The sequence below is a fragment of the Neocloeon triangulifer genome, unplaced genomic scaffold (assembly GCF_031216515.1).
Source record: "Neocloeon triangulifer isolate White Clay Creek 2 clone unplaced genomic scaffold, ASM3121651v1 ptg000012l, whole genome shotgun sequence".
In the NCBI taxonomy this organism is placed as follows: Eukaryota; Metazoa; Arthropoda; class Insecta; order Ephemeroptera; family Baetidae; genus Neocloeon; species Neocloeon triangulifer.
The window spans coordinates 7,377,735-7,402,015 of record NW_026775554.1 but is presented as its reverse complement, the minus strand read 5'-3'; the positions used below and the strand labels follow the sequence as shown (position 1 = coordinate 7,402,015).

Genomic DNA, 24,281 nt, shown 5'->3' with positions numbered 1-24,281 from the left:
TATAAAAAAAATCTGAAATGTTTTTTTTCAACAGTACAAAAATTTATAAAGATATTTCGTTATAGGGGTAGTACAAATCAAACAAAACAATTATGTTGCAGTTTTATTTTCATCAAATTTCAAGTGCTTGTCGTCTTAAGTGTGCATTGAACTAGTTAAATACTATCATTAACAAACACTCAGCAAAAATTTAGCCCTCAACACTTAAAACTTCACACATTTAAGTTTGACTAACACTAAACTAGGAGGTACCTAACTTCTCGAGCAAAAATAACTCTCTTTTGTTTCCCACGAGTGATTTCATTTTCTTCAAAATTCGCTCCTTCCTTTTATTAATATTTGTTTTCTACTCTTTAATTTACATCCAGTTTTCGATTCACGAAAGACTTCACTTGTTGCGTCCATCGAATTGATCTTTACATATTTTTGTATTGACAACAACCAATATTTTAAAATCAAGTCTGGTTTTTTGTCTGCAGAACAGAGCGATAAATTTGTGTGAGATTGCATCACTCGTTTTACAACATATAAGATTGCGTTTGTGTTTTTCGGACTGATTTTTGCGTTTCAGCGATAATATGATCTTTTCCATGATGATAAGACTTTGTTGAGTTTTGTACCCTAAAAGCAGCATACATTTTATGAAAATCTCTAAAATGTCCATTGTGCAGAATATAATAGCTTGTGTCATTTTGAAATGGTTTCCAAAGACAAACTCGACAGTGGGAAATGCAGAAAATTTACAGGTAATCGATTTAATAAATGAAGGAATGTACACTTTTTAAAAAAAAAAAAAATTCTTTTTTAAAATATTAATTACACATATTGATATAAAGCTGTCTCACTTTGAATTTGAAAACCATTCTCTTTGTATCCGTGTTCCCAATCATAAAATATTTCCGTCAGAACTTATGTTAACATCAGTATGCAAATATAAACTCTGGTGGCAATTCAACATGCGTAGTTTTTTACTACTTTCAGTGCGCCTTTGTTGACTAAAAGTCTCAAACGTACTTGATTTACAACAGAGTGCTCATGTATGGTTTTTACAATCTGTAAGAATAATATAATATATTATATTTTGGCCTCAAATTTCCTTTTGATATGTATGTGGTGGCGCAATTACATGCAACCAGTGGCAGAAAAATAATTTGATATGTGGAGATTCTGTTTTAAAATACGAGTAGGTGCAAAGATTTTTTTAATTTCATTGCTTTTAAAATTTTAAACGAAAAAATTTACTTGTTTGATTTGACAAACATAATCAATAAAATAGAGCAATTGATCAAAAAAATTTGCACCTCCGCACAAGTCATTTTTCCTGGAACGGCTGTTTTATCAAGGCTCGCGTTGATTTCATCGTTTTGATGCATATAGGGCTTGCTCGAAAAAAATTCAAAGTTACATTATTACGTTGAATGTAAAATGCAACAAAGCATCATAATATATCAATTTTTAAAATTGTTAAAATTTGTATCTCACACATTTTTGCACAAGTTTAGAGGAGAAATGTGTGCAGATGCGAGAGGATTAAAATCTATATTTATACGTTTTAATAATAATGGCTTTCTTTCTTTTAAAAGCGAAACTCTGATTCGCATCAATGTTTCACGCCTCGGCCAACATTTCTAGCTTTTACCTTATTTTTAATGCAAAATTTGACATCTTAATATAAGCATCATGATAAAAAGTCGTAAAATTGTATGGATTTACAGAAACACTATAACTTCTAAAAAAAAGTAAAAAAAGAAATTAACTTATTATTTAAATGACTCTAGTCTGATATGCTCTATCCTTAATTCTTCTCGTCTGTGGACCTTTTTACGTAATTTTGTGATTTAATAAATCATCAGGCCCTAAAATACGACACTTTTCAACATTTCACGAGCCATTTTAATGAAAAACAAGCTATAAAAACAACGTCTACGTTAATGATGACATTGATTTGTAGTTTCTCGCCCAATATAATTTTGTGATCACTTTGAAGTTGAAAACGGAAAAGGTGCCATAATCTTACCGATCATTATTGCTTGAATGTAATGCAATGAAAGACCCTGTACTTTGAACTTGCGGAGACAATATTAAATGCGTGCTTCTAAAATTATCACTATAATAAAGAGCTTTTTGTGCTGTAAATTACTGAATTATTTTACGGTGTGATGATTTTTTTTTAAATTCAAAAATTAATAACAATATCTATTTTCAAAGCTCAATAGAAATAACTTCAATTACAAAACTTGAATATAGAATTATTCAATCAATAACTTTATTGTAAGGCGATAAATTATTCTAATCATATCGATTTGCATAAGCGTGAGTATAACTTTTAATTTATATGGAAAGTTTTTCAGATAATGAAAATGTGGTGGCAGAAGTAAGCGATTATAATTTAGCTCCTTTTCCATCGGCAAAATTTAGAATCTTTCCCGCGTTCGTTTTGTAAAATATTCATAACATCCGCATAATCTATGCAGTCCTTTAGCCTTTCTTACTCAATGATGATATGTTTGCATTAATCCAAAGGGACTAGTATTTGTATAATATATATATATATATAATTATCATAAACACCTTAACAATTAATAAATCGCGATATTCTATTTTTTACATGTTGATATGTGTTTATTCAGACTTAAAAATTTCCAAAATTCTTTCTTTCTTCGCGTGTTTCTCGATTTGATATGTAACGATTTTCAATTCGTATTTCAATACAATTACAATATAATATTTCATTAAAATCAGCGCTTGACTCGCTGCAAATAGAGTTAATAGATTTTTGTGTAACACGAGACTTTTGTTTCGTTTCTTAAAGCTGATGTTGTAAAATCGCTCTTTTTAGTTGATAGTTATGATATGTTAATTATTCATCGTCCTGTGGTGGCGGTCATTGTAAACTCTGTCCGCACATCAACTCTCTGCTCTGTGAGGAACTATCGAGGAACTCTCTTATTTCTCTGCCCAATCATTGAATCCAAGGCGGCGTTCCGCGAGTTTAACAATTAAAATATTACATTGGCACTTTGTCTCGGCCTAACGGAAAAAAATGTTTGCAATTCTCTGCGTGTGTGAAAGATAAATTCGTTGCTCAAATTTTGCTACGCGTTTTGAAGGAAGGTATTGTTATCTAAACTCAGGACTCAGGCCATCCAAAGTCCTCACCTACCAGCTCGTAGAACTTCTGATTGTGCAGACTGAAGAATCTACGCAGTTTGGAAATGACGTCTGGGTCCACGTCAGGATGCCTCCGGCCTTTTGTGTCCTTCAAGCATTTGTCAGCCGATGCATTTTTTATGCAATAGAACCCTGAGAAACGTTAATAAATCATCATACTAATGTAAGAAATAATTCATTCCCTGTAAGCAAGATTTTTTTAAGTGGTTTCCAACCTTTTGTTTTGTTGAAGTAGAAGTTTCTGGGTCCAAGTCTGGGTTCAATGTTGAGGAAGGACTCGATTTTGGCGAGTTCTGTGGCCGGCCTTGCGATCAAGGTGTCGCCGCTGACGATCAAAATTTGGTGGCGTGAAAACGTTTCCAACCAGATGGACATGTAGCTGTGGTAAATTGACAGGGCGATGGGCCGGTAGGACTCGTTGATGGTGCCGTCTGGGCGCAGGGCTAACTCTTCAAAACTCATATCTCTGCTCGGCGAAGACGCGTTGGATGGACTACGAGTTGGGCTGTGCGATCTGTTGCAAAGGATTATTATTTAGTCTATAATATTTGAAAACAAATTACAATACAACTAAATGGTTCTGATTAATTTGGAATAATTGAAGGGAACAGAAACCTGTGAGGAAGCAAGTCTTCATTATTAGCAACATTAGCAATAAGTTGAAGTATTATGAACAATTTATTCATTTCACAACAATTTCAAGGTTTTAGTAAATATATTTTTTTTTCTGTAATATCTTATATTGATTTTGCTTAAAAATCCATTAAAAAAAATATTTTACAAAATTTTCTAGCAAGTAGATTAAAATAAATATTGTAAAATAAGAGTAATGAATAAACAGTGGCAATTTTAAAAATTTGTATTAATAATGTAAATATTTTTTATTTTAGTTTTAAAAACGCCTACAAATGTTCCCATTTGATCGTTATTGAGATCACTGATTTAAAATAAAATTTAATTCTTAATTAAATTTATAAAAAAATTCAGCTGTACCTGAGCTGAGTGTAGTCTGATATGGCCCTGACGACTGGCTCTCTGACGATGAGGAGCAGTTTAATAGACGCGTTCATGGCTCTGATGCGCTCGCTGGCCTCCGAGGTGACAAAGTAGCTGGGGCTCTTCTCGATGGTGATCTGATGCTCGTACGATTCTGGCATTTTGGAGCGGTAGTACTCGAGTCCCTTGAGGTAGTTCTCGTCGCGGTCAAAAAAGTGTACCTCGCCGCTGGCCTTCTGGATGCGGGGGTGCAGGTTGAGCATCTCGAGGAGGGCCCGCGTGCCGCACTTCCGCACCCCGATGATGAGCACATGCGGCAGACGGCGGTGGGGCCGTTGGTTGGCCCGCGGTGACTCGAAGTCCGTGTTGCCCACCTCTTGGATCAGCCGCTGCTGCTCGTGCTGCTCGAGCGACGTCCGTATCAGAGACTTATCCGAGTTCAGGTAGATCGATGTTTCCGACGAGTAAATGAAAACCTGCACGCAAAATGATTGAAAAAGCATCGATCGGTCGTTGCCGCTTTTGAATAATAAATTGCAAAAGCGTGACGCCGCGAGTTCCTATTTACGCAACCGGCTTGACGTGTTTGTCACGCAGGTTGCCTAACTCAAGGGCTCTTTATAAGTTTCTGAGAAGTAGATCAATTTTCTATTGAAGAATTTTTTAATTAGATTTCTATCAATCTAAATAAGTGAAATATGTTGGAAGTTTTTCAGTATAAAACGTTTAAAAATAGATTCATCTGAAAAATGATAAAATTATTGAATTTGAGAAGAAACTTTTGCATTTAAAAATTGGTTAAAAATGAGTCTAATTTTAGTAAAATCCAGCAGTTTCATGGATTGTTAATTTCATAGTTTGTTATAATTTCACTATAGTCTTTTCAGTTCAATAATTTTGAATTTGAATTTCAAATCAGACGATTGTGATGAAAATTTTAATTTCTCCAGTGACAAATTTTCTAAGAAAACAAGTTGTAATATTCGTTATTGCTGCGCAGGAAAAACCAAATTAATTCCGCCTCTGGTGACTATTCCGAGACGTATTTTCCGCTTGACGCGTGCTTTCTCCCCGTGACCCAGTTTAAAAAGTGTGCCGTGACTCACTTGCGTTTTTGCGGTGCAGAGTGTGTGCAGCGCCAGGACCAACGACACGACGGACAGGACGAAGACGGCCAGGGCCAGCTTGGCTCTGGTGGGCCGCAGGTTCTTGTAGATGATCAGCGGCCGCATTAGTGATGGAACAAACAATGGTGATGGCTGATGAGTAGTCATCGGCAGGCATATTTCAATTCAGACTGCTGCAATAAAACATACAAACTGTTGCAAAACCCATGCTGTGAAATCGGCGCAAAAATTAACTCACGCGGTGGACGAGAGTTGCTGTCGTGTGCAGCAGGGTGCGTGCGTGCGACCTCAGGGTCCGCTACCCGACCTTCACATTCTCCTTCAGCACCCTGTCTGCGTCTCGGTGCAACCTCACATCGTCCCGCGAAAGCTTCCTGCGAACCGTCTCCTGTTTTGCGTGTCGTTGTCCAGCTACTGCATCTTTCACCCTCCGCCGGGGGAGGCGAACTGCACCGTCAATCGATCCCCCATCCCAATTTCTCCCCGCAATTTTCAATGAAATTATTCTCATTTCACAATATTTTGATATTATTAATTTTAAACCGAATTTGTGGGTCAAGAAATCATTTTGAACGTTGCCAGGAATTGCTGATTAAATTTAATTGTGATAAATAAAAGAAATAAATTATCAGAGCCCTGGTTTAAATAATCGGAATCGTTCGCGCGATTTTCCTGTCGAGCTTGCCAGCCGCCTCATCTCACAACTCTGAGCGCCCCTGGAAAATCAATAATGAGCAGCACGCGCAACACGAGTGCTGCTCAGGTTGCCTGCCAGCAGTCGGCTGCGTAGTACTAGGGCGCGCGCGCACCTCATCCCCCTGTTCATTAATGAGTGCAGCAGTGACTGACTTACTCACTCTGTCTAATGACATGTTCATTAAATTAAAAAAAAAAAATAGAAATAAAATAGGTGAACATGATTTCATATCATCGTATTATTTATTTATTAAAAATAAAACAAACTAGGTATACCAAAATTTTATATTTTATGGACTTCTGTAAAATACGGAAGAAATTTCATATTATACAGTAATTGAGAAAATCCAATTTTGAAATTTTCCGAATTTTCATACTCTGATTACCTTTAAAAATAAAATTATTACGATTCTCAATTAATATTAAAAGAATAGCAATTGATGTAGTTTTCTTGTTAAAATTATTTTTAGTTGCATATTAAATTTTTAAAGATTAAAATATTTCTTAAATTTTTCTTTAAAATATTTATAAATGATTATCATTCAGAAACTACTTAAAAATATATATTAAATTTTTTTTTCCTGATTTTACTGTTTTTCTTCCTTTATCTCACAATGGGCGTGATTTTATTTTCCCTGTAAAACAACATTAGTCATCATTTCAAATTTCACTTTTTGCCGTTTTTACTCAAGCTTATGACTTTGTCTGCTTGCGGGAGCGTCTTGCTTTTGTCCAAGCCCATGACTGAGTAGAGCTCGTTCATCTGGATGACCTGCTGAAGCGCTTGCTTGTATTTCCGAACCACCACCAGCAAGGCTACGAGCAACGCCAGTGCAATCACGCCAAGGAAAATCAGCCCCACGATCAGACCAACAGGTTTGGGGCACGAGCTAGCCGGAAGTTTCACTCTTGGCGGCGGAGTGGTGCTTTTGCCGATCTGCGGCAACGAAGGGTTGAAGTGGCCTCCTCCTTGATGGCCGCCGCTGAAAGGACGGTTGTCGGTGCCGGGAAATGTTTCTGGATTGCCATTGTCCCAATTGTTGTTTAAATTGCTATTTCCGTTCCAATTATTGTTGTTGAAATGGTCGTCTCCGTTGTTTGCTCCACCCTGGGGAGGAAAGTTTGAAGGAGGACGATTATGGGACCCTGAACTTTGAATTTTTGACTCTCTAGATGGTTGAGTTGCGCTGCCTGGGAACACTTAGATAATTAAAAATTTTACTTCTCGACTTAAATTGACCAAAAAAAGGTATAATGTTAAAATGAAAATAAAAGTACCAGGATTTATTGGCGGCGGGCAAGATTTAGTTTCTCCGCCATTGCAGTTTCTAAAAATTAATCGTCCCTTTTCTGGCTCAAGAGTTTTACAGAAGCAAGACCAATTGGTAAGCCCCGCTGGACAAGGGATTTCATTGCTGAAAGGACACTCTTCAAGACCACGTACGTTGCTGAAGTTTGCTACAGCGAGAATAATCAATTAAATTTTAAGAACGCGTTTTTTATAGCTTTTAATATGTAAGAAAATTAAATTAAGAATTTTAATTCAGCTTACTTGTTGTTATTCGGGAATTATCTCGGCTGTCCACCCAATGCAGAGCTATGATAGCAACCAGAACTATGCGCAAGTAAGATTTCATGGCTGGCGTAAAATTAAAATTAAGAACTCTACAAGAGTCACAATGTACTAAACTGAGCCAGCATAACTGGTCAGTTTTGACTTTAGAGTGGTAAAAGGCGCGTCACGCAGGATGCATTTTGTGGTTTTTCTTAATCAACAAATGCCAAGTTGGTGACATTTTAATTTTAAAAGGCTTTTTGGCTTTATAGCATTAAAACATACATTCCTAATAGCTGGATTTCACTTTCTTCCCTGTTTCAAATTTCACTTCGTATAATTAATTAAAACTTTCCACACAAAAATTTATATGTTCAAAGTTATAAAAAAAGTTTTGTTTGCGAAGTGAGAAGAAATACGGATAATTTAAATAATAATGAATAATTTTTTTTTGGAAATCTTTGAATTTTTATAAACATCAGAGAAACATTATCTATTTATTTTGCATGCAGCAATAGCCTTGAATCATTGAAACGACAAATACTGCAATAGCTATTGCAGCAGCGACAATTACAAACAAGAAGGTCAAGACCAATCCATCCAGGTACCATTCCGTCACCTGCGTGGCACCCATTGTTAAAACTGGATCTGCAGGTTTTATTTTACCACGATTTGTGTTAAACTGCCCGTTGAAATTCAGTTGATTGAATGTGTCAAATTTATCAGTGTCAACGTTTTCGTTATTTTCTTGGTTCCAGGTGTCTTTTAATAAGTATGATTCGTCAGGTGGAAAATTGTCTGAATTGTCATCATTTGAAAACTTGAAGAGCCTTTTGTCTTCCACGATTGGGAAACCTTTAAGAATATTTGAATAATTACAACAACAAAAATATAATTATATAATTTAATATAACATTAATTTGAGTTGTGGTTTTTAATATTAATGAAATTAATTTTACTGATATAATCATTACAAATTCACTGAAAAATATAAAATACATAAATATATAATTTTATTAAATGCCTCTATTATCTAGGACAAATTTTTTTTTAATTTTTAAAATTATTAAAATGTTAAAAACTTACATTGTGATAGCGTTGCCTTTATAATGAAAATAGTTAAAGCAAGTAGCAGACTTAAAAAATAAATATTTTTAGCCCCCAGCATGTTTGTGTGGTTGTTCTTGCTTTGTTGCTACGCAGAAGTGTTGGTTGTTTACAATATGAAAAATATTTTAGAATAAAACTACAAAAACGGAAACTTCCCTTTATGTTATGTGGTTTACCATTTCCAGTATCATTGGAACCACATCAATCACAATTAATGTAAATTTTCCAAATTTTCTTATTCTTGCCCATATCACATACATACCCAGATATTTTATTTCTGTTAAATAATGCATCTAACTTTTTTTTATTATTTATTTTGCACATGTGAGTGAGTGATATTATAACAGTTGGGTATTGTGCGAAAATAAAATTTGGTTGCCAACAAAGAGATGGAGCTTAAGATAGAGCTCAACATTGTGCTTTTCAGCGCCAGTTCAGTGTTGAGCGCTTTCTTATCGTGGCGCTGATTAAAGGAACTAACTGGATCGACCAATGAGATGAGAGAGAAAAGGGGGCGTTCACTACAGATCACAACACAAGCGTTTTGTGGTGACGACGTTTTTGCCTTTTGACTTTCGACCGGCGAACGTTTTCGAGTTGTTAAAAAGGTTAAGATTTTTGCTGAATAGAATATTTTCTTTCTCGTTTATGGACTGAGACTGCTGCATGCGAACGCCGGCGCCTGGGAGAGGCAACGTTTTATAAAAAATGGAGTGATCGTCTCTTGCCATCTTTATCTAGGAAAAATTATTTTAGTCGGATTTGAGGGAAAATGAGCACTGCCCTGTTCATAAACGTCCTGATGAGCGTGTGCGCCTACGTGGCCACCGTCCGACTCATCCCGACCCTCAAGGACATGTTCCTCAAGGCCAATCTTTTTGGCATCGATATGAACAAGAAGGAAAAACACAAAGTGTAATGAACATTTTATAGCTAATATTTTATTTTTAAAGAGTAACAAATATCTATTTCTTCTAGCCCTGAAGCTCTGGGGGTAGCTACAGGATGTTCCTTCCTAGTTGCTCTTTTCCTCTTCATACCTGTGCCTTTCTGGGGCTACATTTTGGACGACGAAAAATTTCCACACGATCAGGTAAAATTGCGCAATAAATTAATAAACACTTGATTTTGCTAACTTAAAAACTCAGTTTGTAGAATTTGTAGCAGCCCTCTTGTCCATCTGCTGCATGCTGTTGCTAGGATTTGCAGACGACGTCCTTGACCTTCGGTGGAGACACAAATTGCTGCTGCCCACAATTGCCTCTCTTCCCCTATTGATGGTTTACTACGTTAATTACAACTCGACAACCGTTGTCGTCCCTCTTCCCCTAAGGCACTGGCTTGGTTATGCAGTTAATGTTGGTCTGTTTTGAAAAAAAAAACATGATAATCTGATTATTTATTATTTCTAGTGTTATTTTAAATTGATATTTGAAATTCTAAAATAAAATAATTTTGCAGGTTTCCTATACTATATTTACATGGGTATGCTTGCTGTTTTCTGCACTAATGCCATCAACATCCTGGCTGGCATCAATGGCCTTGAGGTTGGTCAGTCCGTAGTGATTGCTGCATCCATTGCTATCTTCAACTTGCTAGAGCTGCGTGGTCCGCTGCGGGACAATCACGAATTTTCCCTTTTCTTCATCCTGCCCTACTTAGCCACGTCACTAGCTTTGCTAAAGTTCAATTGGTAATTTTGTAAGATAAACCAATTGTTACCAGTAAATGATAAATTATTGCTCTAGGTACCCGAGCCAGGTATTTGTGGGTGATACTTTTTGCTACTTTTCCGGAATGACTTTTGCAGTCGTGGGGATTCTCAGCCACTTCAGCAAAACCATGCTGTTGTTTTTCATTCCACAAGTTTTTAACTTCATCTACTCTGTGCCTCAGCTCTTCCGTCTTGTGCCCTGCCCAAGGCACAGAATGCCTAGGTAAGCCAAAGTATTTAAAAACCATTCACTAAAATTTAAAAAAAAAAAATCTGAAAATTAATTTTATTTTCTGCTATTTAGATTGAATTAAATAATAATTTTTAATTAAATGCTTTAGACTTAATACATCAACGGGATTACTTGAAATGAGTAAAGCCACAGCAAAAAAAGGAGAAATCCATCCTCTCGGGCGACTGTGCCTCCGGCTGTTTAGTCTCTTCCGACTTGCCTATGTCAAGGAGGGTGATGAAGGAGACGTCGAGGTCAACAACCTGACCCTGATCAATCTGCTGTTATACTGGCGTGGTCCAACTCACGAAGAGGCGCTTACCAAGATTCTAATGATGGTGCAAGTAGTTGGAACACTGGTTGCCTTTGCCATAAGGTACCCTTTAGCAGCCCTCTTTTACGACCTTTGACTTCCTAGCCCTGTGTTACCAAAGACGGCCACAATTTAAGTTGGCTTAGAGATTTATATGACTTAATTGTTTGCTACTTTTATTGTTTATGTGATAACTAAAGGTTTGGATTTATAAATGAGTGTTTCCAGTCCAGTGTTGATATTAAATCAGATAATGCTAGATTTTTAAATGCAAAATTTTCTAATTTAATTATGAACATATCATAACAATTTTATGTAGACTATTACATATGTAAATTTATATTGTCATAATTGCTTTCCAAATATTGCTGTGACGTTATTTCTTCAAGTTGTCAATTGCTTGAAGGAGAGCTTTAGAAAATTCCTCGTCAGACAATTTCCATGTGTTCTCAAGGATGGTCCAACCAGACCCAGACTGTGCAGTCTGCAAAACGTATGTGTTGGATGGGTCCTGAGAGTGCGAGTACAGACCAAGCACCAAGCTTTGGCAGAGTCGAGCACAAATACAAACCTGATAACACTATTAGATAAATTTTAATTGGAATTCAAATTATTTTACCCTCATAAGGCAGAGTTCTTTAGAACTCAAAGGACGGAGCTTGTGATAGCCCGCAACCACAAGAGTCCCTGCTTGTAGGGGTGTCAGTTTTTCTTTAGCCATCAACATCATGTAGCAAGCAGCCAAGGCAACCTCAAAAAGGTAGCAGTTGACCTGGGTGTCGCCAAAATCAAGAACTCCGTCTGACACCCACTGTTCTGAAAACTGGCGGACGAGAATGTTGTGCTCGTTGAAGTCGCCATGAATCATTCCTGTTTTTTTTTTTTGTTTTTTTATTGAAAATGTGATATCAAATATTTTAGACTGATGTACCTTTAGGTAACTGCCCAATCAAGGGCACAACCCTTTCCACAAAAGCAGCAATGACTAAACCGGCTAAATTTTTCTGGCCCTCATCGGTGACGGCAAAGAGAAAATTGGTCAGTTTGGGCACGGAATCCAGAGCCCAAATTGTGGAATGATCATCATAAGCAGGGTGTTGGAAATCTTCAAGCGCTGTGTTAATTTGAGCCAAGAAAATGCCAGTCTGGCTGCAAAGTTCAGGGTTGACCGGGACGTTGTACAAAATTTGACCAGGCTCAAATTGCAGGAGACGAATTATATGCCGGCTGCCGTTAATTTCTTCAATAGAAAAAAGGTCGCCGCCTTTGTTCGGTAGAGGCTGAGTGCACCTTATACCATTTTTAGCTGGCAATTTTAAATTATATATGAATGCAATGCAGTTAAATTGATTTTTACATTATCAACTTACTTAAATGGAGCATCATTTGGTTTTGAGCATCCACGTAAGACACTTTTTTAGAATCCATGGAGTTAAGAATTTTGAAAACATATCCATGTGGCCAGACAGATTTCAGACTTTCATTTGAAGGCTGACTTTTAACCTTTAATAAATTTTGATAATTAAGTTAATTGCGGCTCTCCATGTGTGCTTACAATAATATGGTAGTTCTTGTCATCATAAGCGTCGAGTTCTTTAATGTTGTCGACTTGCACACCATAAATCTTCTCAACCAAGCTCGTAGCCTCAGGAACGCTTATAACCGGCCGGATCTGTTGTCCAGGTTGCAGCACTTCCGCCATTTCTGTTCTGAAAATAATATTTAGAATGAGACTTCCAAAGCGCCTTGTTTGCTGCAGCTAAGCTAGTTTTAAACTGCGTGTTCCGCAGACAGCAATATGTATTATATTATTGACACACTGCTTATTAGCTAGGGCACTTGACGCCCTCCTCACAGTTGCCTCTATGAAGAGAATTTAAATCAATAGGATAGGGGCCAAGGGTTGCAACAGGGGATTTTTCGGACCGCACAAAAGTAAGGAGGACGTCCTTATTTAATATTAATACGGGTTGCGGTTGCGCCAACAATTAAGTGTCAATGCTACCTCTTAGGGAATATTTTTGTTCGTTCTCAGTTTGCCCTCGGTAGACCTTGAACCTAGAATGAGATAATTTTTTACTTCTCACAAACAGAATATGTTTATCAACCATGAGTTTTTAATAGGAATAAGAGCAGTAAACATACTTTAAGTTTTATCAGTAAGTTAATTGACTGATCACTGATAACGACGATATGTATAAGAAAAATTAGTTTGGAGTTATCCGTTGATTTTTTATTTTACACGCCAGCTGAATTTTTTAGGTTCATATTAAATTTTTTTAATTGCATATAAAATCAAAATAAAAAAATTTATCAATTTTTTTAATTACGTATAAAATTCGTGCGATTATAGATAGAGTACATACGTCCCGCTCTTTCCTTCTAAAATCTGCCCCTCCACGCTCTCCAACCAATCAGGGGTCGGACCACGTGCTGATGTGATAATGCGCAATTGATAGCAAACCAGGAAACAGGAGTGTCTTGTTTTTCCCCTTAAAACTATCGCTCAGAGTTAACTGAAAATGCCTGGAAAACCGGAAGAAAAGGCGGAAAAACAGGCCGAGACACCTGAGAAGGAACCAGAACAACCGAACGGTGAAGTGAACGGCGACCAAGACCAGGAGCAAGTACGAGAACTCACGCAGACAGATCGCCTCAACAGGAGGTTGTTGTCTTCGCTGCTGGAGCGGATGAACTCGAACGACGACCTGATGCAGCGTTTTTCGTCGACCAACAACAACCAACCGCAGTCCCCGGACCAGTCAGCCGACGATTTTGCGACGTGAAATCATTCAAAACATCTAATTGTAAATAACTCTTATGTGATAGAGAGCTTAAGGGGGTGTGGCATTGTTTACTGATTTTATGTAAGTTGGACACTTTTGAACAGCCAATGGGCGACAGTAGTTTCGGTCACGTGGTGGCATTTGGCGGGACAGTCTACTTGCCTCAGCTGTGGAATCTGCGGTCAGACTGGCAGAAATAGTTTTAGTTTTCTACTTGGTTTTGACAATAAATATTTGCGACTTGAGATGGATACAGAGGCAAATTACATTGAAGATGATGAAGAAGATTTGGAAATGATTATCGAGCGTCAGGGTGACGCTCTTGAGGACGACGAAGATCAGCGGCCGGCAGGAAGCGATGATGAAGCTCAAGAGGCACCCACCGCAAAGAAAAAGGAAAAGAAAGGTTTGAATAATATAATTATTTTCTCTTAAAAGAACACATTCATTTATATAGTGTATGTATTTAAAAATTAAAAGTTTAATAATTTTTAATTTTTCTAGATGAAAAGGAAGATGATGGCAAGAAAAAGAGAGTGTTGGCCCCGCGACCAAAGCTTGACCCTCAACGCTTAATGGGCCCAAGGGGACTTCTTGCTCTAGAGGCAGAAATGAAAGGTGTAAAACTCAAAGGTAGAGGACACGAGTTTGATGATCTGGATCTCGTCATGAGCAAAATGCAACACTGGGCTCATAGGCTCTTTCCCAGCTACACTTTTGACGACTGTCTTGAGAAATTGGAAAAACTAGGCTCAAAGAAAAATGTTATGGTATGTTCTGATCTTTATATGTCTCTAAAGTTATGTTAATGTGTTTTTTTCTTGGCCAGGTTGAAATGAAGAAAATTCGAATGGGAATGATAAGCGTAGAAGATGTGCATGACACAACAATCAGAGGCAACGACTATGTTGAGGACAGAGAAGAGGAAGAGCCAAGTTTCAGCACCCTGATGGCTCAAACCCGGGCCGATTCTCCTCCATTGGCACCTTCCCCTCCTCCAGCTCCTGCTCCATCAGTACATTAATTTATTTTTATTTAATAAAATTATTTAATTATTATTTATTGTAGGAAATCACTGACGAGCAGAGAGAACGAATGATTCGCAACAGGATGATTGCAGAGGCCCGAAAATTGGAAAGGTTGAAGCAGAGACAGGAGGAGGAAAGGAGAATCCAAGAGGAAGAGAGCTTTTTTGGTGGTGACTTAATGTGATTTAGTGTAAAGGACTTCCATAATATCAAGAACAATGCCACTTTTAGAATTAACTTGTATTTTTGTAAGGGTTGTATACATTTATAATTTTCCATGTAACTAAAAAGTTAATATAAATTCCACAATATTTAATAACAATAATTATTAAGCAGTTATATTTGAAACCTGTCCATTTAAACAATAGACAAATAATTTATAAAAGCTGGTAAGACGAGCAATTTTGACTAGAACATGTACAAGTTTGATAGTGACTGGGCTGCAGTAGCCCTTACTTGAGCACAAGGGTCATTCAGAAGTTTAGTTAACTTGTTAGACACCATTTCGAAAGAGCTGTTGTCCCCAAAGTTGCAAAGTCGGCCTATGAGAGATGTTGCGCAGGCCCTTGTCTGGGCTCTTTCACTTTTAGTGAAGCCGCAAGCATTTTTTAAAAGTATTAACATCAAATCCGGATATGCTTCGGCAAGACTAGGTATTAGAATTTTAAAGCTCTTCTCGTATGACAACTCCGAATCTAGTTTTTTGATGGCCTGTGTAAATTTTTCTTCGGTGAGAACTCTTCCCAACCCTTGAATGCCAGAGTAGCAATCCTGTTAATTTAAAAACAATCAGAAATTTTTTGACAAAAATGATAATTTAACAAACCTGCACAATTCTTGAGTCAGTGTCACTTATACCAATTAGTAAGTTTATGAGAACATTTGGCATCTGCTCCAGAAAGGCGTCTCCTCCAAAAGACTCTCCACATAAAATCAACTGCACGAATACCCTGAAAGCGGCTACCCTGACTGACACCGACTCTTTTGTCAGAAAAGGAGTGACCCTGAACATCAACGACGACTGCATTTCGCCAACTTGCTTTTTGGCCACGTGAGGCAAAACGGCTGCCAAACCAAATAGAGCCTCTGTGGCCAGGCCTGCAGCTTTACCTTCCCCTGGCGTCTCCTCTAGGCCTTGCAGGAGAGCAACCAACACAGAGAAAACATATCTTTCTCGCTGAAAAAAATATTTAACTACCGCAGTTCTTTTATCAATTAACTCTGGAAAACCTACCAATGGAGCAGCAATATTTGCTATGTGGGACAATCCTTGGAGGCAGAGTTGTCTGACTGAGGGGTTTTCGTCATCTAATGAAGCGGTTAGCTGCTGCACAAGTCCTTCCAGCAAAACAGCATTACATCCTGGCCATTTTATTACCTTTAAAAATAAATAGCATTTTGTAGAATAATCCTGCACTTGAAAATTAATTTTTTACTTCTGACAAAACTGCAACAACAGTGATTCGGGTTGACTCTTCGGGACTAGTTGCATTTTGGTTTATCACAGAAACTAATTGGGTTACAATGTTGCTTCGCGCCTCAATAATGGTCCTAGATGTAATGTTTCCATATTAAAATTGAAATAAAAAGTACCGAGGAATAAGAATACCTAATAAGATTTTGGGTTGTTACCATAAAAGAGTCCAGGCTCTCCCCTATATCGACTCGACACAAAGCAAGCGTGTCGGTCAATTCGGAGAATCCGCAAGCATTTAATAGAGCATGGCAGGCATCCAAAGCCACCCTAAAATATCATCAATCAGAAGGCAAAAATAATATATATTTTCATGGTTAGAGTACGAACCTTCCAGGCACCATACCATAGGCATCTCTGTTTGGAACAAATGACATGCTCCTGGTTTTGCTTCCCTTCCTTGCAATGTTTACGGGTGGGCAAGCTCCAACGTAAGCAGCCAGAGCTATCAGAAGAGCGCTAAGTAGTTCTGGCAGGGCAGATCTGGAAAGTTCATGAACTACGTTGCTCTCGGTGCTGAGCATAACACAAAGCCCATTAACAGCCTAAAATCAGGAAAATAAATTTTCATTGTTATTAAGTGGTGCTAAAATGCTTATAATAAAGTTTGTACCGCTAATGGGACGGCTCTAGCAACTCTGGGGGAACGATCATCTCTGGGCTCTTCCAGAAGTGGATTGGAAGCCAGCAAGCAGAGAATGTTAGAGCAAACTTCGTTAGCTAAACCCTCCTCTTTCGATATCCAGCGCCACAAACTTAAACATGCCCTGCAATATTCACACATGAGTTAGAAAAGCATAAGAAATCTTTCTTTTATGAATTACTCCGTAAAAGGCAAAGGTTGATTTAGAAGAGCAGTGATGACTGCCTTCGGGTGATGACGGGCTAAACTTCCCATGCTCACCACAGCTCCAGTTTTCACACTATCAAAATTCAGCTGGGGTACAATCTTCAAATACAAATCTATGGGAAATAACATTGAAGTGTATTCTCAGCAAAGTTTTAGAAATGACAACTTACTTATAATATTTGGAACTTGGTAATACAAATCTTGACCCTTTTCCTTCAAAAGTGCAGTGAGGACCACAGTAACACCAGCAGAGCCACCAACTTCAGGGTCAGTCAGAGATAACATAACTGAATCAACCAAAGCTACAATTTGCGTATTTCCCAAGTAACGAAGAATTAACTGAAAGTTAAAAATATTTTTGAATTATATATTTTTTATTTTAAAAAACGAATCGAATACCTCAGAAATAAAACAAGAGCATTGGTAGAGAGTGTCAGGATCATTTTCATTGGAAATCTTCCCCAAAAACTCTTGGCTGATTTCCTTTTTCAGTTTCTTGCAAACATCTCTCTGACTTTCACCTAAGTAAAATGAATTTATTTCAAGCACCAGTCTGATGCACTCGACTCCGCTTCTCCTGCACACACCATTTATATCGGTACAACGTGGAATACAGAGAGCCACCAAGGACGCTGCAAAGCACAAGGAGCTTGGACACTGTAAAGATATTTTTGTTATATTGCCTCACAATTTATATCACAATAAAATTACTTCAAGTCCTGGAGCTAGATTATCGGCATAGGTGTGCAAAACTTTCTCTAAAACGCAGGTGGCTGTTGTTCGTTTTGAAGGGGTAGGGCTTTTAATAAATGGTTCTAATAGAGTGATGAACTCATCCAACGATCCTGGATTGACTCCCGCACTTAAGAGAAATGTTGTAGGGACGTTCAAGAGGGCCAAGCTTAAAGCTGCATCCTCAGGATTTTCGTCAATAACGTAGCCAAATATTTTCTTCATATTTGCAATGCGAACGTCAAGACTCAAAGCAGGTGGTAGTTTCCTAAATAATAAAAGGATAAACGTAGCTATATTCTTAAGACACCTATTCATGAACAAAATTCTTACACAAGAGGAGCCACACACTTTAATGAAATAACACCACCAGTTTTCAGTTGGGTCATGACAACTTCAAGAGCTTCATCTCTGCATCCAAGTCCAGAGCAACTCTCAGCAATTTTATGCAGAGCAACCAAACCACTCTCCAGCACAAGTTGATCCTATTTATAATATTTTTAATGAATTCCTAGATTATTTAAATTTATTCAACCTTAGTTTGAGAAATTTGATCAAGCATCCACTCAAGAACATTTGTGCTCTCCAAAAGAGCAACCGAACCTGGAATTCTCGCAGCAATTTCTCCATAGCTTAGCAGCAAAGTTGCACGAAGTCTATCAGCCTTAACAATCTGGTCAGTTTTCCTAAACAAAAATCATTTTTGAAAAATGAATGAAAAACTACAATGACACATGTATAAATGTTTATATTGGGTACCTTGATTTGTCACTGCCCGTGATGCTGGAAAAAAATGAAGGCATGTACTTTGAGGCCATACTCATATTGGGATTCGGCAAATCCTTGGCAGCTATTTTCAATTGCGCCAATGTCAGTTGCAAATGTCCTTCTCCGTCCATTCCTGCACATCTGCCAAGTGCCGAAGAACAAACCTATATTAAAACGTTCGTTAGTTTTGAAATAAAATAAAGAGATAAGGTTTTAACCTTTTCACAGTCAGCTTGTTTAGATGCAGAGAGAGCCTCTTGAATCAAGGTGCTTGCCACCATTGCATCTTTTTTATACACAGAAATACTGACTAAGCAAGAGAGCTGTGCGTTCCTATTTTCAGGAGGCAGGTCTTGTTGACCAATTTTGGTCAAGGCGTCGGAAAACTCTGCTAACCAAGCAGAGTCCGTCACAGCTTTCACCAAAGACTTCATAAAATTTATAAGTGACTTTTCCCAAAGACTTTCGCTCCATTCTGAATCTGAATTTATTAAGGAATAATTAAAATCAATCAGTTGGCACTTCACAGTAAATTATATAAATATATTAATAGCAGAAAATTTTATTAAAAATGAAATTTGGTTTGATTCTCACCCTGCAATTCCTCGATAAGTTTGCTAGAGCCGCAGTCCAGAAGCGCAGAAAACTCTCCTTCAAAGCAGGAAGACAGAGCTTTCATCAGGTTTAATGTGTAAATTCCAACCTCAGGAAAAGGTGCCCCTATGAGTATGATACATTTTGCAAGTACTTCTGGCAGTTTCGGCTTGTCGAGAGGCTCCTTGGCGTGCACAAGAGCAAGACACCTGGCTAGAAATCCAGCCAGGTTGTTGTACTCAGGCAGCAAGAAGCACCTTAGAAGAATAGGGGCCAGCACGGGAGCCACATGAGGAGCAGTGGTGCAGATGAGAACCAGAGAGTCTCGACATGTCTGGCGCAACTCTGCACTTTCGTCAGAAGTGCCTGGGTGCTGACAGTTGCTGACGATGAATTGCAGAGCTCTGCTGCCTTCGTTGCCATGGATCACTTCCTTGTGAGCCAAAACCACAATTACTTTCACAACGGCTCGTTTTACCTGCAAAAAATAAGTGAAATATTTTATTTTTATTAAAAACAAAATTTTTTACAAAAGAATCCAATTTTCGCACTCACTTTAAGACTAGGATCATCAAGTAGAGAACCAACTGCAGTGATGAGAGTGCTTAGGTGAGACACATGCCCAGCACTGGCCAAGTGCGAAAGAATAACCAATGATGTTGCTTTGTCCTTCTCATTGCCACCTTTTATGTGTTGTGATAGAAAAGTAGACAATTTATCCGGAAAATGTCTGTCTGCAAGAAAATATTAAAGTAAATAAATTTTGCATAAAATGGAGAAAAATAAAATTTGCCAATTGTGTGGAAGCATCGAAGAGCCTCATAATGGCTTTTAATAGTGAGAGGTTGCTCCAGATCAGGCGCATCCATCACGAGTTCGGTCAGAGCGGCCACAATTTGGTCAATGGGCGGCCATGCCTTGACCTCGGGGTGCGAGATGATGGCTTCTAAGCATCTGGTCGCTCCTACAGGCAGTGGAATTTTCTTTTTCCTCAAACTTAGCAAGCTGACCAAAAGGCCTGGTGCTGTTGCCTCCACCCTTCCGGGTGGTAGGAGAAGCAAAATCGAGCTGATTGCGTGCAGAATTTGGTCTCTCATCTGAAAAATTTGTTTCGATTTAGTTTGGCAAAATTTTAGGTAGATTTCCACTCCAAACCTGAGGTTCTCTGGCTTCCGGCAGCCAATAATTTGCAATTGTGGTAAATGCCAGGTCCATTTCAGTGCTGAATGTTTCTTTTGTAATAGTTCGGTCGGAGACTCTGTCAATGTTGGCCAGGTAGTCCGAAATGGCGTCTGCGAATCTTGCCAAACCTAGATAAAAATGCAAGATATTGCAATAAAATGTTGGAAGTGAACTTTTTCCTTTATACAGTAGGCAAAGGCTTGTCGTAAGTGGTCACTTCGAAGACCTCCCATTTGTGGCAGCTGAGTTGTGAGACATTGTTTTATGTACGGAACCATGGCCAGAGGATTTGCAGCAGCCAACGAACCCAGGGTGTGAGTGACAAAATAATGCAGGGCAACGCCAGGCTGCACCTTCTCAACTAATCCTTCCATAACCTTAGCAATTCGAATAAAAATATTAACTTTATGTAAAACTTATAAAACATTTTTTACTCTATTGCAAAAATTTCTGCCAATGGCCACCAGAAGTTGGGAGGCAGGAAGCTGCCATTCTGGAATGAGCTCGTTGGAATGTGTCATTTCTTGCACAGCCAGGTCAACCAAAGCAACGAGCGTTGTGTCGGAATCAACTTGGTCGATATTCAGGGAACGACAGATTGTTTCGGCCAAAGATAAAAGCTGAGCCACCTCACTCGTTGGCATCTGAAAATAATAGAACATCCACTAAATTAAATAATTTACAGTTAAAATAAAAATTAATAAAAAATTGGTTAATAAATTTTGATAATATATATATTAAGTTTGAAAATCATCGTAAAATTTTACTTTCGGCATGCTTTTCTTGAAGGTGCAAATCGTCTGCAGGACCTCATCAGGCTTATTTTTAGCAATGTTTCGTAAGCAGAGAGAAACGTTGGTTCGCACCATCTCGTCCTTATCATTTAATTTTTCAACCAGCGTCCGCAGAACGCCTAATACAAATTCAACCTTAATTAGTAAAATGCATTAAAGATTTTCAATGTGTATAGTCATTATAATCAATAAGCTTTGCTTACCAAATAGTTGAGTCTCTTTGCTCTGCATTTTTGTATCCAAATATCACGGGGAATTTAGAAACATGGCAAAAAAAAGGGAAAAAATCAAATCGGACTGTACTTGTACCAGGCTTGTATCAATTAAACTGGAATATATCGTTGCAGCAGAGGCATAAAATCTATTATATTTTCTAATTACTTTGCCAATAACTGAAATCGCGAGTTTATAGCAGGCTTGCTAAAAATCAGATTGCTTTCCGTTGCTTTCTGCCAGTTTCAGTGAGTTTCGGTCAAGAAGTACAAAATTTTATACTTCTTGGTTTCGGTGCACTGTTTTTGTTTTGCTTTCGAGACGAGAAAATCACGTGATTCCACCGGCTGTCAAAATTACTTTTCTGCTTGCACATAGATGGCGCACAAGTACAATTTTGGAACTTATTGTAGAGTATTATTTGAGCAAGTATTTGAGTATTTTGATCGTTTTGATTTGATCCTGGTATCCTGATTTCTGATCGAGATCCGACCCTAGCGTGTCCTAGCTCTTGCTTATGCATATTTATTTATTATAATTTAACCAAAAAGTACCGCTTGTGAAGCATTGAAATGGATATTAATATATTATCTACAATTAAAAACCTCTGCTTTGGCTCTTTGGCTGTATATTAATTCTACCATAATTAATTTATAATCCTATTAGTAAAATAATTATTTTGAGTCAAGATAAATCATATATAATGTAATTTTAATCGATTTAATTATTGTTTAAAAATTTTAAATATAAATATTTTTTTTGTTTTTATGCATTAAGTTGATCGGCGCATTATTGCAAGTGATCGTCGACAAGTGGATACCCGGTAATTTATCTTAAATTTTTATCTGCGTGGATCGAACCACTCTCATTTGACATCTCAGAAAGCATGAGCACACCAGAGCGCTCTACAACTTCGAAAAAAGAATGAAGTTCTCCTAGCAAAGCAATTAAAAAGTAATGAATTGAAAAATATTTATGGCAAAATAGAAAATAAAAAAAAATTGTAGAAATATATCATAGTGTTTCTTATTACCCAAAGTTTTATTCTGTGAAAAATCTTATACATGCTCAGTGAATTAAATAACATATTGCATAAAATATTCCAGAATTATCACGCGCTGAAAAAAAAGATTTATTTTAAAGTTTTAAAATAAATTTTACATGTATTTTCCTTATTAGTTGCAAGTTGCAGGCAGCCTCGTTTGTACAAAAAAAAAAATGATTTATCGGATAATTTATTTATTTTCATAGCATATATATCAATGCATATTTTATATTTCTGTAGAAATCTCCAGCTGATCTAGTGGGAACATAGCTAGAAATTTTTCCTGTCAATTATTTATTTAGTATTGCTAAAGTCATGCTATAGAGCGCTGCTCTCGCAAGCATTAATTTCCGCCCTCTTAATACTTACAATATTAAGCTAAAATGACTATAGGTTAGCAATATGAGAGGCTGGTGGAGTCTGCGTGTCGAAAACATTAAAATAATGAAAGGGGAGGTCTGACAAAAATGCGACAAGAGGGAATATTAATTAAGCCGCTGTGGGCGCGAGAGCGGCACGCACACATTTTATAACATCCGAATATTAAAGGCGGAAGACCGCAAAAAATATTTCACACCGAGATCGCGTTTCCTCTGATGAGAGCGTTTTGAAAAGAACTTGATGCGCTCCGTCTGCCACTTGTTCCACTATATATAGGCGTGTGGATTATTTGCGAGCGCACAGTAAAAAATTATTTACTTAAACACATTTTAGCAAACTAGAATAGGAATAACATTTTGGTATTATTTTTTTAATGACACTTAGTTTTTTAATAGATAAAAAGATAAATTAAATTTTTTTTTATAACTGCAATAAATGCACATATAATTTCAAAAGCTTGATTTTGATTATAACACAAAATGTTTTTACTTTTTTACTAAATTTTTAACGATATTTTGAACATTTATTTTCCTCTAAACATAATTAATTTATCAAGAACACAAAAATGTATTATTTACCGTTATTTACAACACATTCAAAACTTTTTGTGTTGGAGTAAAACAAATTTTTCATAGTCACAATTAAAACTAGACAGTTGTTGTAATAAAATAACAAAGCATCATAGTCTTGGTTACAACTGCACCCCTGTTAAACAATAAACCGATCTGGCATTGACAGGTGCTGTCTCTTTAGACACTGAAAATAAGGGCGCGAGCACTAAAGTAATTATTGTTATCCTGTGACTAATACCCGGTCATTTTCGGGGTGAAAATGTCAGCTGCCTTTTATATAATATTCCCATTCTCAGAGGTCTTTTATGGAATAATTTTTACTGTAATATGCAGTTTGTAATAATTATAATAATGGACTTTAAATAAAATTATATTTAAAACTAAATTTGATCAATGTATAAATTTCCATAATTAAAAAGCCAAGAGTAAAGTCGAATTTTTTAGTAAAAATATACAATAAGCTACATTGCACGAAAATCATAAATTAATGAAACTATAATGTTTTTTTTAATATATATTTTTTTTAATAACTTGATTTATTTTATATTTACAGCAATATCGCATCCTTTAATGGAACACCCTCTTTGTATCTTATTGTTTCATATATTTGTAAATAAATAATGCCAGGATAATATGAGCATTTTATTAATTATTTTAATATAACTTCTGCACAAGAATGATTTATTAATTAAATACTAAAGAACTAGTAAAAATTTTACTTGTATAACAGAAAATAGCACAAATAAAGTGTAAGAATTTCAACATTATAGAAGGGACATTGGGGAAAAAATTAAGAAAAACAAACCAAGAAAATTATTGCACTGAGCGTAAATCTAGGCAATACATTTTAAGAGGGTGTTCTGCTAGAACGAAACGCTGTTCGCTGTTTAAAAGATACAAAGAAAGACAAGGGTGCCAACATTTAACCACCCTGCAGTTTCTTCAGAT

The 24,281-nt window shown here is 37.0% G+C and overlaps 7 protein-coding genes across 12 annotated transcripts; 3 read left to right on the top strand and 4 right to left on the bottom strand.

Annotated features, from left to right (window-relative positions):
• Positions 1-102: 102 nt before the first annotated feature.
• Positions 103-5,935, bottom strand: LOC132196626 (heparan sulfate glucosamine 3-O-sulfotransferase 5). Of its 2 annotated transcripts, none has more exons than XM_059619407.1 (6): positions 5,533-5,935; positions 5,274-5,467; positions 4,165-4,643; positions 3,387-3,685; positions 3,164-3,303; positions 103-621 (listed from the first exon to the last, which is right to left on the bottom strand). In XM_059619407.1, exons 2-6 carry the CDS (start codon positions 5,439-5,441, stop codon positions 568-570), a joined length of 1,140 nt encoding a protein of 379 aa, XP_059475390.1. In that variant the 5' UTR covers positions 5,442-5,467; positions 5,533-5,935; the 3' UTR covers positions 103-567. The 2 variants fall into 2 exon arrangements, with proteins under 2 accessions (XP_059475390.1, XP_059475393.1); XM_059619410.1 differs by having other exon boundaries at positions 5,274-5,464.
• A 318-nt stretch (positions 5,936-6,253) lies between these two features.
• On the bottom strand, positions 6,254-7,714 carry LOC132197140 (probable serine/threonine-protein kinase DDB_G0272254). 2 transcript variants are annotated; one of them, XM_059620231.1, is made up of 4 exons: positions 7,543-7,714; positions 7,269-7,448; positions 6,678-7,181; positions 6,254-6,625 (listed from the first exon to the last, which is right to left on the bottom strand). In XM_059620231.1, the coding sequence occupies exons 1-4, from the start codon at positions 7,625-7,627 to the stop codon at positions 6,600-6,602; spliced, it is 795 nt and encodes a 264-aa protein (XP_059476214.1). In that variant the 5' UTR covers positions 7,628-7,714; the 3' UTR covers positions 6,254-6,599. The 2 variants fall into 2 exon arrangements, with proteins under 2 accessions (XP_059476214.1, XP_059476213.1); XM_059620230.1 differs by having other exon boundaries at positions 6,258-6,625; positions 6,678-7,190; positions 7,543-7,712.
• A 1,460-nt stretch (positions 7,715-9,174) lies between these two features.
• On the top strand, positions 9,175-11,485 carry LOC132196400 (UDP-N-acetylglucosamine--dolichyl-phosphate N-acetylglucosaminephosphotransferase). Its single transcript, XM_059619002.1, has 6 exons — positions 9,175-9,570; positions 9,634-9,748; positions 9,804-10,017; positions 10,117-10,348; positions 10,404-10,592; positions 10,711-11,485. Exons 1-6 carry the CDS (start codon positions 9,428-9,430, stop codon positions 11,009-11,011), a joined length of 1,194 nt encoding a protein of 397 aa, XP_059474985.1. The 5' UTR covers positions 9,175-9,427; the 3' UTR covers positions 11,012-11,485.
• Positions 11,189-13,764, bottom strand: LOC132196401 (hydroxylysine kinase). Of its 3 annotated transcripts, XM_059619003.1 has the most exons (7): positions 13,556-13,764; positions 12,920-12,972; positions 12,470-12,623; positions 12,285-12,417; positions 11,846-12,220; positions 11,534-11,784; positions 11,190-11,485 (listed from the first exon to the last, which is right to left on the bottom strand). In XM_059619003.1, exons 3-7 carry the CDS (start codon positions 12,614-12,616, stop codon positions 11,291-11,293), a joined length of 1,101 nt encoding a protein of 366 aa, XP_059474986.1. In that variant the 5' UTR covers positions 12,617-12,623; positions 12,920-12,972; positions 13,556-13,764; the 3' UTR covers positions 11,190-11,290. The 3 variants fall into 3 exon arrangements, with proteins under 3 accessions (XP_059474988.1, XP_059474987.1, XP_059474986.1); XM_059619005.1 differs by lacking the exon at positions 12,920-12,972 and having other exon boundaries at positions 11,189-11,485; XM_059619004.1 differs by lacking the exons at positions 12,920-12,972; positions 13,556-13,764 and adding an exon at positions 12,735-12,876 and having other exon boundaries at positions 11,189-11,485.
• LOC132196404 (uncharacterized) lies at positions 13,335-13,700 on the top strand. Its single transcript, XM_059619007.1, has one exon. It carries the CDS (start codon positions 13,437-13,439, stop codon positions 13,698-13,700), a length of 264 nt encoding a protein of 87 aa, XP_059474990.1. The 5' UTR covers positions 13,335-13,436.
• Positions 13,765-13,943: 179 nt separating the features above from the next.
• Positions 13,944-15,054, top strand: LOC132196403 (TIMELESS-interacting protein). Its single transcript, XM_059619006.1, has 4 exons — positions 13,944-14,106; positions 14,205-14,470; positions 14,530-14,715; positions 14,769-15,054. The coding sequence occupies exons 1-4, from the start codon at positions 13,947-13,949 to the stop codon at positions 14,910-14,912; spliced, it is 756 nt and encodes a 251-aa protein (XP_059474989.1). The 5' UTR covers positions 13,944-13,946; the 3' UTR covers positions 14,913-15,054.
• On the bottom strand, positions 14,944-21,644 carry LOC132196399 (maestro heat-like repeat-containing protein family member 1). 2 transcript variants are annotated; one of them, XM_059619001.1, is made up of 24 exons: positions 21,504-21,641; positions 21,326-21,450; positions 21,096-21,241; positions 20,763-20,972; positions 20,516-20,705; positions 20,302-20,456; positions 19,940-20,243; positions 19,702-19,880; positions 19,147-19,624; positions 18,771-19,033; positions 18,544-18,716; positions 18,320-18,470; positions 18,118-18,269; positions 17,764-18,052; positions 17,452-17,709; positions 17,223-17,391; positions 17,027-17,165; positions 16,816-16,969; positions 16,533-16,747; positions 16,338-16,472; positions 16,165-16,279; positions 15,963-16,106; positions 15,555-15,905; positions 14,944-15,499 (listed from the first exon to the last, which is right to left on the bottom strand). In XM_059619001.1, exons 2-24 carry the CDS (start codon positions 21,351-21,353, stop codon positions 15,137-15,139), a joined length of 4,761 nt encoding a protein of 1,586 aa, XP_059474984.1. In that variant the 5' UTR covers positions 21,354-21,450; positions 21,504-21,641; the 3' UTR covers positions 14,944-15,136. The 2 variants fall into 2 exon arrangements, with proteins under 2 accessions (XP_059474984.1, XP_059474983.1); XM_059619000.1 differs by having other exon boundaries at positions 21,326-21,644.
• Positions 21,645-24,281: the final 2,637 nt, after the last annotated feature.